This window comes from Melospiza melodia, chromosome 30 (genome assembly GCF_035770615.1).
Source record: "Melospiza melodia melodia isolate bMelMel2 chromosome 30, bMelMel2.pri, whole genome shotgun sequence".
Lineage (NCBI taxonomy): Eukaryota > Metazoa > Chordata > Aves > Passeriformes > Passerellidae > Melospiza > Melospiza melodia.
The window spans coordinates 3,502,095-3,518,863 of NC_086223.1; the positions used below are offsets into that span (position 1 = coordinate 3,502,095).

Below are 16,769 nucleotides of genomic sequence, written 5' to 3' on the forward strand. Positions count from 1 at the left end.
GTAACAGAGAAATTACCTTTGTTATATTCAAATGCTACTACTGATGATTTTGAGACTGGAATTGATTAGTCCATAAAAAGATATCTGCTGTATTTTCTTTTATTTTTCTACAGGGTAAAAATGCTAGCTGAGCATTTGAAGACAGTAGTGAATATGCAATGAAGGCAATGCTATGAAAGAAGAATCTATCAAAAACAGAGACAAAAATAAAGGCATAAGGCTGCCTTATTTTCTTCAGGAAGTTTTATAATCTGTTCAGAAGATCTTTTCTCATAAATTCCAGCCATCCTTTTGTCTGCTCAAGCAGGCAGTTGTATTTTGATTGCAGATTTGCCTGGCTGTTTGCAGCTTCATCTCAAACCAAGAAGGATGATCCTTGGGAACCTCAGTGGACCGAGTGAATTCAGACTCCTGGGTTTTTCTGGAAACTCTCATTTGCACCCTTTGCTCTTTGTAATTTTATTATCTCTTTATATCCTCACCTTGGTGGCTAACACAGTGATAGCTTTCACAATAAACACTGACAACACCCTTCACACCCCCATGTATTTCTTCCTCACTCAGCTGTCCTGTCTGGATATCTGCTATTTATCAGCCATGATCCCAACCATCCTGGAGAACCTGGTGGTGGGAACAGTAAGTATTTCCAAGGCAAGATGTGCCATGCAAATGTTTTCCTTCCTTTTCTTCGGGGTTGCTGAATGTTTCCTCTTGGCTGCCATGTCACTCGATCGTTATTTCGCAGTTTGCCACCCCTTGCACTACACAATTATCATGAGCAGCAGGGTCTGCAGGGGCCTGGTTGCTGGCTGTTACATTTGTGGGGCTGCTGTGGGTTTAATTCACAGCCTGATAACCTTCAGCTCACCCTTGTGTGGCTCTGCCATCGACCACTTCTTCTGTGAGATCCAGCCCATGCTGGACCTGCTCTGTGGCAACACCTTGCCAAGAGAGCTCCAGGTCATTCTGGTGGCTGTCTTTGCTATTCTCAGCCCTTTCTTACTCATCATTTATTCTTATATTCATATAATTTCCACCATTCTTCACATGGCATCAGCTGAGAGCCGGCAGAAAGCGTTTTCCACTTGCTCCTCACACCTCTTGGTTGTGACTCTGTTTTATGGCACTGCAGGCTCCACATACCTGAGGCCAAAATCCACCTACTGTGCAGCTGTGGATAAATTCCTCTCACTCTCTTATTCTGTGCTGACTCCTCTGTTGAATCCCATCATTTATAGCTTGAGGAATAAGGAGGTAAAAAGAGCCCTGAAGAAAAAATGGAGAAAAATTAATTTAGTGTGGAAATGAAATGGAATATTTGGGGTGTCTCAGGTGTTTGTGTTGGTATTTTTCACTCTAAATTCTTGGTCAGTGAAATGAATTTCCAGATTCACTTCAGCTTTTGGAAGGAAAGAGGGAGAAGAGTGGAGATTTTCAGCTGTAAGAGGGAGTGTCAGAAGCTATGTTAACATTTTGGAAGGAAACTTCTTCCACATACTTAAGAAATTCTTAACTAGATAAACTTTTCCCCTTTTCCTTTTCTGTTTCTTTTCTTTCTCTTTCTCTTTCTTTTCCTTGCTACTTTTCAGAAACTTTAAAATTGTGTTTTACATACTTCTGACTTTTTGAACAGAATTGTAATATTCAGGAGCCTGATTTTACTGAAAGAACTGAGAAGAATAAGTTTTCATCCTTCTGCATTTATTTCCTGAAAATGTTCAGTAAATTTCTCTGGGAGAGGACATAATTCAGGCTATGATATGGAGCCCAGGAAATTAATGAGTACTGATTATTAATTTTGAGATTGTTATTAGGAGAAAAAAGAAGAGGTGTGCAAAATTGCATTCCTGCCCCACTGCCTCAAAGATATTTCTTGAATTTTAGAATAATTGTTTTAAACATGTTAGACCAAGTCTAGGCATTTGAAGACCTTAACCACTGTAAAGCTCTGTAACTGTTAATAAAATTCTTTTTATTAAATCCTCAAAACTGGAATGATATTGGAAAGTTAAGAACATGATTTTCAACAGCAAGGTGGTTTTGGGCAGCTGGGAGATGCCAGACCATTGTTAACCCCAAAATAAGCAATAACCACGGGCCCAAAAAATCTCTCTACAGGAGAATTTGTTTGATTTATCTGACAAACAGCAGAAAAGCTCTTGTGGGGGGAATGCCTTGATACACAACCTCCTGTTGGGATGTTGGGGGACACAGAACAGATGATGGACTTTGGACCTGGTTAGCACAAGGGATTTGATAACAGGAGGCCTTGGGAACAGCAAACAGAACTTTGAGGATTAAATCAAGATTGCAAGAAGATCAAATCAGATGGATCTACCAGGAAAAGAAAATTACATCAGACTTCTGCAAGCAAGAGATGTTTAAAATGTGTTTGTTGATGTGATTTTTAACCCAATCACTGTAGTAAAACATTACTACCTCCTTAAAATAGTATATAAGTGTCACCATGATATTTTCTGAAAAACCCCTTCACCAGGATTTTTCTCCTGAGAAGCTGAGAAGCCTCAGAAAAGAAATGTAAACAACAATTATCTGATTGCTTGGGAATGTGGTTTGGAGGTTGCTTACCAACAGGTACATCCTTGATTGGTTCCATGTGAATTGTTTTTAATTAATGACCAATCCCAGTCCAGCTGTGTCTGGACTCTGGTCAGTCACAGATTTTTATTATTCATTCTTGTCTAGACTTCTGATGTCTCTTTTTCTTTAGTATAGTTTTACTATATAATTTTCTTTTAATATAATGTAATATAAAATAATATATCAGTCTTCTGAGAACTTTGAGTCAATTCTCATCTCTCACCTCATCCTGGGGACCTTCACAACCCTGCAACATATAAGCATTTGAATCCCACAATAAAGCAGATTCAGTATTTGTATCCCACAATAAATCAGACTAAATCAGTCTTCCCTGTCTCTCCTCATCACTGACAACCTCCCTGAAGATATTTCACATGGGAATAAGGTCCCCTCTCATTCTTCTGGAGGCTGACCAGGCCCAGCTACCTCAGCCTGGCCTCACAAAAGAGATTCTGTGAGGATTCATGGGATTCATTGTCCTCCACTGGACAATGACAGAATTTGTGATCATATGTGCCACTCCTGTGAAGTCTCTTGAAATTGTGGAGTTCTGTGGGCCTGGAGGAGAGGACCCTGGGGTCGGACCTCATTGTGGTCTGCTCCATCCTCCTGAGGGGCAGTGAGGGGCAGGTGTCCATCTGTCCATCTCTTCACCCTCATGGCAGTGACAGGACTTGAGGAAATGGCTGGAGCTGACTGAGGGCAGGTTTAGGTTGGATATCAACAAAAACCATTTCACTCAGAGGGTGCTTGGGCCCTGGCAGAGCCTCCCCAGGGCAGTGGGCTCAGCACCACGTCCACCTGAGCTCCTGAGGTGCCTGGACAATGCTGTCACACACCTGTGGTGACCCTGAGGGTGTCCTGTGCAGGGCCAGGAGCTGGGATGGATGGTCCTGGCACGTCCCTACCAGCTCTGAGCTTCTGTGGCTCTGTGACCTTGCTGAGAGCCCATTTGTCCCCCCCAGAGCTGCCTCTGCCATCAGCCCTGCACAGAATGGCCGTGAGGCCTCCGCTGTCACAGCAAACCTGCTCTGGAACAAGACAATTATTGCTCTTGCGATAATGAGCAGATTATTTTGACTTTAAATTGGAACACATCAGGAGCTCACTGCAGCATGTCTGCATCATTGATATTATAAGTATCTTGAGTTTATTTGGCTTTTAGTTTCTCCAGCTCTTCCCTTGTGCCCTTGCTCACATCCCTGGCTGCCTATTCCCTCCTCTCCATGAAGTTTATTTCCAAGACTCTGAGTGCAGACGTCCCAAGGCATCAGAGTTTCACCAAGTTTTAACTAGGCCTCTGTGTTTAGCTGGGTCCCTCCCAGGGGAGATACTGGGCTGCAGAGAATTGGGGAGAGGGCAATTCACCAGCTAGGAAAGTTCTGAATCTCAGGAGCCAGTCTAATTGCAGAAATCCTTGTTAGCTCCAGCTAATTGCTCTTAGATTTTACCTAACACAAATGTTTCCTTTTCTGAAGAAATGGCAGGATCACATCAACACAAATCTAGATGAGACTGGGAATACTCCTCTCCTTTGGTGCTACACCCTTGTAACATCAGAGATGGAGAGAGTGAGGAGTTTTTAAAAACTTCAGAACAGCTGCAGGACCTGTCAGGACATTGCATTGTGTTCATGAGGCCAACAGGCATCTGACTCCATCTTATCAGAAGGCCTGGTTTACCTCTGCCCAGAGATGAACAAATCCCAGGAGCAAGGACCAAAGGGAAGCAAGAATCCCTTCCCAGCAAGAGACAGCTCATAGGTACTGTTTCTGGCTGGTGTAAGTTCCTTTAACCAAAGCCATTGCTCAAAAGTTCAAAACCACATGCTCTGGTGTAAACCAAAAATATCTGTAATAGAACAAGCAGGGCAGGATGTCCTCCTGTACCTCACAGCGTAAAATGGAGTGAATTCAGACTCCTGGAATCTCTCATTTGCTCCCTTTGCTCTTTGTAGTTTTATTATCTCTTTATATTCTCACCTTGATGGCCAGTACAGTGACAGCAAAACATCCTGCAAACACTCAGACCAAACCTCCTCCTTCTCACCATCACCAGTACATAAAGAAGTAGATGAAAACATTTCCTCTCCTAACAATACACTGATTCCCTTTTTCTCCCCAGAATTCCAGGTAAACATGAGGGGTTTTCATTGCTGAGCTGTGCTTGCACAGAGCCAGGGCCTTTCCTGCTCCTCACGGTGCCCTGCTGGCCAGGAAGGGGGAAGGTAACCTGCCAGGGATGAGGAGAGACAGGGAACACTGATTTGGTGATCAGAATCTAATTTTATTGTGGGATACAAACACTTATATACTATTTTAGGGAGGCTAGTAATGTTTTACTACAGTGATTTGGTCAATAATCATATAAACAAACATACATTTTTAACACCTCTTGCTTGCAGAAGTCTGATGCCATTTTCTTTTTCTGGTAAATCTGGTTTGATCTTCTTGCAATCTTGATTTCATTCTCAAAGTTCTGTTTGCTATTCCCAAGGCATCACAGAACCTGAAAAATAGAAAAGCTGAAACCTGAGGCATCACATCCATAGTGTAACTTCTGTTTAAGTTCTCCTTTGTGCAGAGCACCCCTGAAGATTATTTCAAGCTGCTGCTGCTGCTGCCTCCCAGACAGGGAGAGAGGCTTGCAATGAACACTTCGGGCAGCAGATGGGAGCAGCAGCCTGGATTTGCTGGATTTGTGCTGCAAGCACCACCTGGAGAGAGGAAGGCCTATGGAATTTATAGGGAACCCCCAATGAGGGGAGAGAATGATGCATCTGACTCCATCTTATCAGAAGGCTAATTAATTACTTATTATATTACATTACTATACTATATTACACACTATTAAACTATATTATTACTATATTACACTATATAATACTATACTACACTATAATTACACGATTACTAAATTACACAATATAATACTATATTATACTATATAACACTAAATTCCCTCTCCTCGATGAGGGGAGGGAGTGATGCATCTGACTCCATCTTATCAGAAGGCTAATTAATTACTTTAAAATACTATATTACTTTAATATAAATTAATTTTTTATTTTAAGAATATTTAAATTTAGTATTTTAAATAAATATTAACATTAGTCACTTTAATATTCATTACTTTAATATTAATTACTTTAAATACTATAATATTCTATACTGTATTACATTACATCTAAATTAAATCTGCCAAGCACTCAACCCTGCACACCCTGCACAGAATCTTGTGGCTGTCAGTGACAGTCCTGACACACACACACACACCTGGCCCTGACAGGCCAAGGAAACAAAACACCATCACTGTGGGTAAACAATCTCTGCATTGCATTCTACTTTGGCACAACCCAGGCACAGCAAATGAAATAAGAATATTCTGGGGAAGAATTGTGCCTTGCTTTTCTCTGTGAAGAAAAATGTGGGGCCTGTGCACCTGGCCCCGACAGGCCAAGGAACCCAAACACCATCACTGTGGGTAAACAATCTCCATATTGCATTCTACTTTGGCACAAACACAGGCACAGCAAATGAGATAAGAATTGTTCTTCCTTTCTCTGAGGTTCAGAGAATGTGAAACCCAGAATAATATTCTTGGGGAGAATTGTGCCTTGCTTTTCTCTGTGAGGAGAAATGTGGTGACAAATGCCAGCTGCTGGAGCTGCTGCTGTGTGGGGGTGGTTCAGCAGAGCTGCAGGACTGTGTCACAAGCACAGAATGTCACAATGCTGGAGGCATTTCTGGAGATGGAGCTGCAAAATTCACTGGCAGTGGAGAATAGTGTGATAAGGCTGAGCTGTCTCCTCAGTTCTATTCACTTCTGCATCACAACCTGCTCGTATTTTCCCCACTACCCCAATCTAAAGACTGCTCTCCTATTCTGGTACATCCATTTCCACCCATTATTCACCCATGTACATAACAATTTTTTTAGAATCCTAGATTTGCTGTGCCCTGCTCCTGCCAAACCTGACCCAGAGCATGAATCTCTATTTAGACACCATAAATATTTAGAGACCATAACATCCATGCTGAGCCAGTGATTTACCATCCTAGAATTTAAGTAATCCCAGACTTAATCCTGATTCATCTCTGACTTCCTGGCTTGCTCCACCTTATCAGTTTGGCACTTTTCCCACCCACAGCCAGTCCTTCTGCATTCACAGCTGCTCTGCTCTGCTCTGTCAGGGTTCCACTGACCAGGACAGGTTCAGCCACCTCCAGGCGCCAATTAAAATGCACAGCCCCCTGTTCCCTCGGTGAGAAAAATCATTCTTGGCAATTCTCGTGGATGCATCACTCTGAATTTCCTCCAAACACTTGGATGACAGAGTCTGCTAGGGAGTGAACCTGACTTCTGAAGGCAACAGGCCTTGATTCCTGATTTGTGTTCCCTTACTACAAATCCACCTCTATTTCACATTCCTGCAAGTAAAAGAAAGTTTGTAATGGCTCTAAGTAGATTGTAAAGATTTCGATTTGTAAAGGCTCTAAGTAAAGTATACAACCTTATGTATGAAACAGAACCTATTTAATGCACCAACTTGAGTGCACCTGACTTCTGAAGGCAACAGGCCTTGATTCCTGTTTTCTGTTCCCTGACTACAAATCCAGCTCTATTTCACATTCCTGCAAGTATAAAGAAATTTTTTGATGGATTTGTATACATTTGTGAACCTGACTTCTGAAGGCAACAGGCCTCGATTCCTGTTTTCTGTTCCCTGACTACAAATCCACTTCTATTTCACATTTCTGCAAGTATAAAGAAGTTTTTAATGGTGGTTTTTACAAGCACACCCTTTTTCTTTTATATAACCCTTCATCATCTATCAGTCCAGTTTCTCACTTAAGGCATAGTCTCACCTTATTACAGTCTCACCATTCTTATATTATAGAAATATAAGTTTATTATTTTCTGCTTAACACCTGTGTATTGTATTTTTACATCAATCCAAGCTTCTTCCAAGGCTGCAGATCAAATCCTTCAGTGTCTCTGGAGGTTTCTGTTTTTCTGATTACCACAAGGAGCCATGGAGACTTTGTGCACTGTTGTAACTTTCTGTTCTGGGAGTTCTTTCTCCCCCATTATCTCAGTGTAACTCAGGGACTGTCACCATGATATTTTCTGAAAAATCCCTTCGCCAGGATTTCTTCTCCTGGCAAGATCAGCTACTCCATGTTTTGCTCCTCTGGAACGTGATCTGAAGATTATTTATCCAAATATGTGAATTGTTTTTAAGTAATGGCCAATCACAACCAGCTGTGTCAGACTCTGAGGAGTCAGTCATGGGTTTTTATTATCATTCTTGTTTAGGCTTCTGATGTACCCTTTCTCTTTCTTTAGTATATTTTTCGAATACATTATAATATAATGTAATACAGTAATGTAATGTAATGTAATGTAATGTAATGTAATGTAATGTAATGTAATGATATAATATAATATAATATAATATAATATAATATAATATAATATAATATAATATAATATAATATAATATAATATAATATAATATAATATAATATAATATAATATAATATAATATAATATAATATAATATAATATAATATAATATAATATAATATAATATAATATATCAGCCTTCTGAGAACTTGGAGTCGAATTCTCATCTCTCACCTCATCCTGCAGACCTCACAACACCTCAAGGGCCATCCCAGCTCACTGCCTGGCCTGCCAGATTGTTCCAGTTCTTTGTTCCTTCCTCTCAAGCAGAACCACTCAGTGTCACCTGGGCACATCCTCATTCCTGGCTCCTTGTGGCTCTTCCTGTACAAGGGGTAGGAAATACCACAGCAGTGAGTGACAGCATGCACTGGGGGAAATGGATTTGTAGGGAATTTTCCATGTCTGGCAGAAGGCTCACACAGTGTGTGCATCTGTGTGCAAACCTGGAGGTGAGAAATGCTGACTTGGAAATGCCATGGAACAGGACAGACATTGCTGGGAGAGAAATGGAGCTAGAAACAAGATTCAAATGATGGTTTTATAAATAAGATTAGATACTTTGGAGAAATAGAACTATGAAAGATGCACTGTAGTAGGACCCACGAGAGGTAATTTTAGATTATTAACTTCAAGGTATTTACAGCATGGTGTGGCAAAAGCTGATAGACCAAGAAGCACTTATAATATACTGTAATTAGGAAATAATTGGGTTCTGATTGTGATGGTGTGAATTATAACATCTGTATTGTCTCACCCTTCACACAAGATTGAAAATGGAATAAAACATTTTAAAATACCTCTCAGTTACCCCACTTCTGGGTCAGAAAAGGGATTAATCCAACAATCCACAACCCATTCCAGCCCTGACAATGGTGATGTGTGTCAGCATGTCCAGGAGCCTAAATCCTTTGTTACCCTTCACACACTGATTTCTTATCATCATTGGGACTAGATTTTGGAAGCTAGTAAGGCTAAATCTCACAATCTTTATACTCTCTTAAAAGTTAAATAGCAACTCAGCATAGACTCTATTATACCATCCCTTGCAGCCAGGTGTTTGACTGGAAATAATAGAAAATTAAATTTCTATTATTTAGAAATCATAGAAAATTATATTTCCTCTGGCCTAATCTGTCCTGCTGCGTAGTGTTGCTCTGGCCCAGGTACAGAACTCTGCTAAGTCTGTCCCATTTTTGCTGTTCCAGTACATTTTGCCATCACCCACTCCCATTAACCCTTTCCTGGACAGGTTTGACCCCAGCACAAGGCAGGAATTTGCACGGTGCAAGGATCAGCTAAAATTTCATACCTTGGTAAGATGAGGGCCACTAGGCAGAGAATTTGGTGGTCCTTATTCAGAATAACCAACTGAGCTCACTCCTGTCTGTGAAGGTGCTGGGAAACGTGATTCCAGTTTCCAGAGGCATTGGGATGGGAAGCTCTATGGAGAAGAGAGATTTTCCAGTGCCCAGGATGTTCCAGGGGCTGCAGAACCTGCGCAGGTCTTTGTTCTGCACTGGGAGCCCTGCACTGTCCTGTCTCCCAAGGGGTCAAATTTCACAGGTTAAACCTGTTCAGCAGTGACTGAGAAATCAGATAGCAGCAGAGGATTAAGCCTCACAGAGGGGAAATGCTGCAAAAATGAAGATTCATTTACCCCCTCACCTAATTCAGCACTCTGATTTCATGGGACCAGCATCATCTGTGCTCTCTGAAGTGATTCAAAAGGGCTGGTTCATACCAGAATTGACTTTCTCTGAGTCTTACATCTAAATCTGTGTCCTGCTCCATTGATCTAAAATTATTTGATTACTTTTGCCTAAGTAACTAGTTAAGTAGATTGTAACTAACTCAATTTCCCAGAATGCTTCAGCTGAATGTTCACACCAATCTTTATCTGAAAACTCATCAAATCACACAGCTTCCTCTTGTCTGGCCCTCTTTCAGTAACCTTTTACTGCCCAGTTTTGGACAAACCAGGTTTGGGCACGATGTTGTCTCCTTGTTCTGTTTTCAAATCTGTATTCTTAAGGAATGAAATTGCAATAAAGCACATACCACCATTAAAATGCCTCCCCCATAAATCTTTTCACCAGGTTCAGTGCAGCATGCAGCAAACACACCTGTGAACAACAGCTCAGCAATGTGCTCAGGCCTTGGGGTCCTTGGCAAGCAACTTTCTCCAGCAGGGCCAGAATTTCACACAAGGATCCTTTTTCTTTGGTGGTCCCCAATCTGTGTCCCTTTCATGATGATCATGAGGCAGATTTTAAGAGCTGAAATGAGGGATGTGGGACTCCAGGTGGCTCTTCAAAATACAGTTTATTGTATCCAAAATGCAGTCTATTGTATTCAAAATGCAGTTTATTGTATCCAAAATGCAGTTTATTCCATCCAAGAGGTTACAGCACTCAAGGGTCATGGGCAACAGAGCTGTGCCTACAGCTGTCAGCTCCAGAGACCCTTAGTTTAGGTTCCAATGCATTCTATACTTTTCTTTTGGTTACAATGCATTATATATTTTTCTTTTAGTTACATTGCATTCTATACTTCTCTTTGCTGAGCATCTTCATACAGTAGAACCAATCTATACCTTAACTTTTATCTCTAGCCTATCATAACTACTGTAATTACCATATTCATGTTACTGTTCTCCAATCACTCAAAGTCAGTACATTACAGTTTAAGCTGGAAGTTGTTTTTCAGTTTTCTTGCAGTGGAAAATTCTGAGACCTTTTTTCTACTTGCAACTTCGCTGACTTGTTTGCCTGTCTATCTTTGTGCTTGGTAAAAACATTTTCTTGTTTGAGGTGGGTTTATCCTTTGCTCTAAGCCATAAAACCCCCTTCTAACTAACACACCCTTTGCCTCCTTGGTTATCCAGTAAGACTGGCTCAGCAATTCTTTTCTTCTATACCAAAACTTGCTTCCATCTCTATTCCTTCATCAGACTCTACATTTAAAAATCTTTCTGCTAAGCATCTGTGAGACTTTCCTTGTCAAACTTTCATCCTTCCCAACAGCAGATGAGGGAAACTTCAGACAGAGAAGAAGGAAGGCCTCACACTCTTTGTTTGAGGAGCTTGCCTCTGGCTGTGCTGGTGCACAGGGCACATCCTCTTCACCAGGATGCTGCTGGAGCTCAGCTCTGTGTCCCAGTAGTACTCTGGGGACAGCAGCCTGGTGGGTTTGTGCTGCAGGAGGTACCTGTTGAGGTGGCTCTCGTGGTGCCAGGGACCCTCAATGCCATTTTCTCTGTCCTGCAGCAGCCCTGCAGAGCAGGCTCTGCTCAGCTTGTACACCTCAGCCACGCTGCCCCCATAGAAGCTGGCAGTGTAGTGGAAGTCCCCTTGTCCCTCAGGGATGGCAGGTTGGGACTCAGAGTGTTTCTCAGAGGCTTTGTCCTCCTGCTGTGGGGTGACCTGCCAGGAGCTGATGGTGGCCACCAAGGCATCGATGATCTCCACGCCAATATGTGCCAGGAGCTGGACATTGATATCCACGGAGTACAGATAATCCACCTCGTGCTGGAACTGGCTCTGGATGTAGGAGCTGAGGATGTCCATGCGGCTCCTGGAGATGTCCTGCCACCTGGGGTCATGCTGGACAGGGATGACAAACAGGTGGTTCTCAGGGGCCATCTGAAGGTGGGAGACCTTCTCGGGACAGTCTGTGAACAGGTAGAAGTTCACGGGGTGCCCAGCAAGGAAGTATTTGTTGGCAGAGCTCATGAACCCTTCTATGAACTGGACATAGCTAAGAGACATGGAAAGGAAGAGAATAGAGAGGCTCCTTCTGCTGAGGAGTGACAGCTTTTCAAATTCATTTTCTTTCTCTTTTTCTATCTATTGCTCCTTTTTATGATGTTACTGTCCTTTATTTAACACAGCTGCTGGGTTTTTCTCTGCAAAGAGTTTTGTTATTTTGCCTTTTATTATACCTTTTTGTTTCCAACACTACCACAGAAGCCATCCTGCTGATTTTATGCCTTCTAAGCTAGCTGAGCTATCTTGGGTGTGATATAAATCTCCAAGAGCTTATGAGACCTGGCTCAAAGAGGAAAATATTACTCTGCTGTGAGATGTTTTCACTCTTTGGCCAGTTGGGGCCAAGCTCTGTGGAGACTCTGGAAAGAGTCAGGAGTTTTCATTATTATTTTTTTTAGCATTCAGCAAGTATCCTTTCTGTATCCTTTAGTATAGTATAGTATTTATAATATAATATATAAAAATTAATTATACATATAATTAATTATTATATATAATTTTATATAACATTATATATTATTATTTTTATAGAAATTATATATATATATGTATAATTTATATATAGAATATATATAATTTTCATTACTATCTTTTTAGCATTCAGTAAGTATCCTTTCTGTATCCTTTGGTATAGTATAGTATTTTTAATATAATATATAATAATTAATTATATATAAAATTAATAATTATATATGATAGTAAAAGTATATAAAATAAAATAAAATTAATAATAAATTAGCCTTCTGAGAACCTGTAGTCAGATTCATCATTCCTTCCTCCATCCCTTGCAGATACAATCATGCTCCACCAGCAGTACTGCAGAGAGGTTTAACTATTTGACAAGAAATAAAGGACAAACCAGTACTTTTCAACAGCAAAAGTGACCACTCCAGTGACCAGGTTCTTCTGCAGATATTGAGCATCCAGGATGTCTCTGCTGAACGTGCCTTCCCAGACAATTGGAGCCAGCCATGGTGTCAGCACCAGCACATCCCTCCTCCTGCAAGGGGTTGGGAATGAAGGCAGGCTTGAGATGGCCCAGGAAATTCATCAAAATAAACACAGATGTAACACTGAATTAATCATTCCAGTCTCACTTTGAAATCACAGCTCAGGTTTCTGATTGCAGCACAGATTTCTGAATAGGCAATTCCAGAAAATAGTTTATCCCAGTGACCAAAAATGTTAATTCCATAGGTGTTTACACATCAGGTATGATGGTGACTGCCATCACAAAAATTGTATTTTGATTTTTTAGCTTCTGAGTTGTGACAGAGGATGCAAAAAACTGAATTAAGATAAAATTAAACCAAAATATTTTCAACTTTCATCATCATTACTCGGTTTCCTTTCTGAAAGTAACAAATTACAGATTCTTCATCTATGCATTCTATGGTTTATGGAAGAGTTGATTTTCTAGTCAGGCTTCTATTTCATTCAGTCTGGCTCTCGGCTATCCTGTCAGTGCCACTCTGTGTTTCTGACATCAATGGGATTTCATGGTCATGATATTCCATTGTGCCAGAGCAGGTGCACTTACCATGGAAGCATCAGAGATGTTTCATCTATTTTTCTGCAAATGAAAATAAAAAAAATATTGGAAATATTATACAGGGAGAAACAAAGGGTACATAAATGAATTGTGGCACAGAAGTTTCAGATTTTTTTTTTTTAATGAGAAATGAGCCCCACAAGAGATCTTTGTGTGGTTCAATGTCAATGAGCATCCAGACTCCACCATAAACACTATTTTATTATTTATATGAGTTCATATACAATATGACCCTGCAGGGTGGCTCATATCAAAATGGAAATTTGCACTTCCAGGGCATGGATCTGGTGCCTAAAAATGAGTCTTTTAGGTGAGTGTTGTCCTCATGGCCTGGACTGATCCTTTGGTAAACTCTTTCCTGTGATGGTGTTCACAGGGGTCCCAGGATGAGGGAAGAGATGAGAATCTTGACTCCATGTTTCAGAAGGCTTGATTTATTATTTTATTACATATATTATATTAAAAGAAAATTATATATTAGAACTATACTAAATGAATAGAAGAAAGGAAAGGAATGGAATCATAATAAAATCTTGTGACTGACCAGAGAGTCTGAGCCAGCTGACTGTGATTGGCCATTAATTAAAAACAAGCAGATGAGACCAATCCCAGATGCACCTGTTGCATTCCACAACAGCAGATAACCATTGTTCACATTTCATTTCTGAGGCCTCTCAGCTTCTCAGGAGAAAACATCCTAACAGAAGGATTTTTCATAAAATATGTCCGTGACGCTCTCCTGTATGTCCATACCTCTTTTATTACTTTTTCAATTTGCAGAATGAACTTACAGGACTGAATCGTCTCCAGGGGAGGCTTTGTGTTCCTGAGCTCTGGCTGGGGAGAAAGGGTAGTGGTACCTTGGACAGGATAAGAAGGCAATGAGTCAATGATAAAACCAAAATCAACCTCTCACCCACTTCCATTGTGACTGAAACTATAAAACAAATCTAACAGAACATTTGTGGGGTCAGTATGGTGACGAGGATTTGCAAATCTCAGCTGTTTCAAGACAGGATGCGAAAAATGTGTATTTTATGATTGGCTTTTGGAAAATATTAAAATGAATATTATATGTGTTATGTCAGAAAGTGATGCTGTATTAATTTTCTTAAGTAGTGTGTTAAATAGAGTTTTAGGTTATAACATAATGTTAAGATAGAAACTGTGCCATGTAAGAGACTTTTTAACGAGAGGATTCAGCAACCACAGGACACCTGAATCTTTCAGAGAAAGAAAATTTATTGCTCCCTTATCAGAAGAAATGAACTTCTTCCCACCTTGCTCAGCCCTGAAGACACTGTTAGGATTCAGAGGAAGAAGTTGACACTGACCAGACAGAATCCTGTGTTTGAATGGAATTTATGCATCATGTATGAGATGTATGAATATGCAACAGGTTATTGCTTTTAAGGGTTAATCCTCTGTTCATATGGGTCCTTTTTTGGGCTTATTTTGCCCAGAAAGTGGCACCCAGATGTCTGTAACTCTTTGGGGTTTTTTTGTCTCGTATTGTCCTAATCCAAATTGTCAAAATTTTTCTTACCCTAATTATATTACTATTTTTATAACCATTTTATTACTATTAAATTTTTAAAATTTTAGAAACAAGTGATTGGTGTTTTTCACACAGGAGTTTAGCCTAAAGTTATCTGAAGGTCAATCAGCTCTGAGGATCTGCGAGTCATTTAATTTGCCCCAGACTGTTTGCACCAAAGGCAATGTGTGTGCTTTGAGCAGAACTTGGTCTCAGCTGATGCCAGAACTCCTCTGCAGCTGCCTCTTGAATCCAGATGTTCACAGCATCCCTTTGCTCTGGCCATTCTGTGGGATTTGAATGTAAATTTAAACAAAAATGTGAGCATTTGTGCTCACATTTGAGCATTTGATGCTCTGCTGCAGAGAAAGAATGGCTGAAAATTTTGTCCTGATTCCTACAACTGGAACAGATCTTCAATATTGTTCCAGCCAACTCTGAATTAACCCCCCCTGCTCTGATTTCAGGCTCCAGAACACTGAATACAAACCTGTCCTGGTTTGAAAAGAAGTGAATTTTTGAGAGTTTGTAGTCAAATCAATCAAGGCTGAGATTTGAATATTGGCATGAAACCAACCACCTCAAAACAACTTTTTTAGATTGAAGAATACTTGAAATATTCTCAATATTATATATATATAATGTATATTTTTATATGTAATATATATATTTTATATGTATATGTATATATTTTTTTCTTTATATTATTTCTTGATAATATTTGAAGTACAGGTGAGGGGTTGCTCATGCATACCTTCTGTTCCTTATTTTAGAAGAAGAAAAACTACTTTCAGAATGAACAGTCTAGGTAAACAACTAAAAGATCCTTGCAGCAAACTTAACAACCAAGGGAGACTCAAACAAACCATGATAAATAAATTCAGCTGAATCAAACACAGCTAAATCCAGTCCACAGAATTCCAGCATCCTTGTGCTGGTCTGGAGCACAGAAGTGCGGGATGTAAACATGAAAACACACATTTGTACTCACAGGAATACAGAGAGATTATTAATCAGACTTTTAGAATTTCACAGAAAATGTTAAAAGTGTCCACACCTTGCTTATTTTCATCTTTTGAATGTAAAAGGGGATTTTGAATTTGTGTAAATTCAAAGCTTACATTGTACCTACATTAGTTAGAAGAAACCTGTCTGAGTCTGGGCAGTAGAAAGAAATTCTTGTTGAGAATAATTATCAAAGGTTAAACACCCACCAGATTGCACCAGTGATCCCTGCTGTCACTAGAATAGCCAGGCCATGTAATTTTGTCATTCCCATCTCCTTAGTGCTGCAAAAAAAGATTGTGAACTCTGGATTGACAGCAAAGTGGGGAAAAAACCCAAAACAAACACAAAAACAAAAAGGCAGCAAATACTGGTTATTAAATACTGAATAAGTATTTTGTTTGGCACTGCAAGTTTGGACATAATACAGAGAAAAATTAGTTTTTCTAGATAGAAAGTTTGACATCTAGGTATTTATAATACATACTACATCTTTAAACACTGAGCTCTCATTTTACAATAGTATAGTAAACAATTTTTAATTGTTCAAAGCAATAATTCTCATATCAGATTTTCTCTGAATCAGGTTTTATTTTTTTCCCCAGCCAGTGCCCTCTCTGATCTTTGTCTTTCTTTCTTCCTTTCCCTCTGTCTCCACCTTTTTCTGTTGTTTTTCTATTATATTTTGTTATTTTATTTTATTTTTTAATTTAATTTTATTTATTTTTGTCTAGCTCTCCTTTTTGACCTTGCTGCCTTGGTTTTCCCTGCTCTGCCCCTCACTGCTCAGTTCTCTTTTTTTCTAATTTGAAAGTCACAGTCCTTTTCTCTGGCT

General features: G+C 39.9%; 2 protein-coding genes across 2 annotated transcripts; one reads left to right on the plus strand and one right to left on the minus strand.

Annotated features, from left to right (window-relative positions):
* The first annotated feature begins 369 nt into the window (after positions 1 to 369).
* Positions 370 to 9,661, plus strand: LOC134430802 (olfactory receptor 10C1-like). Its single transcript, XM_063178686.1, has 3 exons — positions 370 to 1,254; positions 8,840 to 8,892; positions 9,637 to 9,661. The coding sequence occupies exons 1-3, from the start codon at positions 370 to 372 to the stop codon at positions 9,659 to 9,661; spliced, it is 963 nt and encodes a 320-aa protein (XP_063034756.1).
* Positions 9,662 to 10,422: 761 nt separating this feature from the next.
* Positions 10,423 to 16,215, minus strand: LOC134430848 (histo-blood group ABO system transferase 2-like). The gene is made up of 5 exons (XM_063178722.1): positions 16,144 to 16,215; positions 14,184 to 14,252; positions 13,381 to 13,413; positions 12,706 to 12,840; positions 10,423 to 11,829 (listed from the first exon to the last, which is right to left on the minus strand). Exons 1-5 carry the CDS (start codon positions 16,206 to 16,208, stop codon positions 11,112 to 11,114), a joined length of 1,020 nt encoding a protein of 339 aa, XP_063034792.1. The 5' UTR covers positions 16,209 to 16,215; the 3' UTR covers positions 10,423 to 11,111.
* Positions 16,216 to 16,769: the final 554 nt, after the last annotated feature.

Bases quoted from the DNA above. Each gene is read 5' to 3' on its own strand.
- LOC134430802 (XM_063178686.1), top strand. From the start codon at position 370: ATGATCCTTGGGAACCTCAGTGGACCGAGTGAATTCAGACTCCTGGGT. The intron at 1,255-8,839 runs GTAAAAAGAGCC...CCTTCACACAAG, and splicing joins ATAGCTTGAGGAATAAGGAG to ATTGAAAATGGAATAAAACA. The intron at 8,893-9,636 runs GTCAGAAAAGGG...CAAATTTCACAG, and splicing joins CTCAGTTACCCCACTTCTGG to GTTAAACCTGTTCAGCAGTG.
- LOC134430848 (XM_063178722.1), bottom strand. From the start codon at position 16,208: ATGGGAATGACAAAATTACATGGCCTGGCTATTCTAGTGACAGCAGGG. The intron at 14,253-16,143 runs GTGGGTGTTTAA...ATCCTGTCCAAG, and splicing joins GGGATCACTGGTGCAATCTG to GTACCACTACCCTTTCTCCC. The intron at 12,841-13,380 runs GTAAGTGCACCT...AACCCCTTGCAG, and splicing joins ACATCTCTGATGCTTCCATG to GAGGAGGGATGTGCTGGTGC.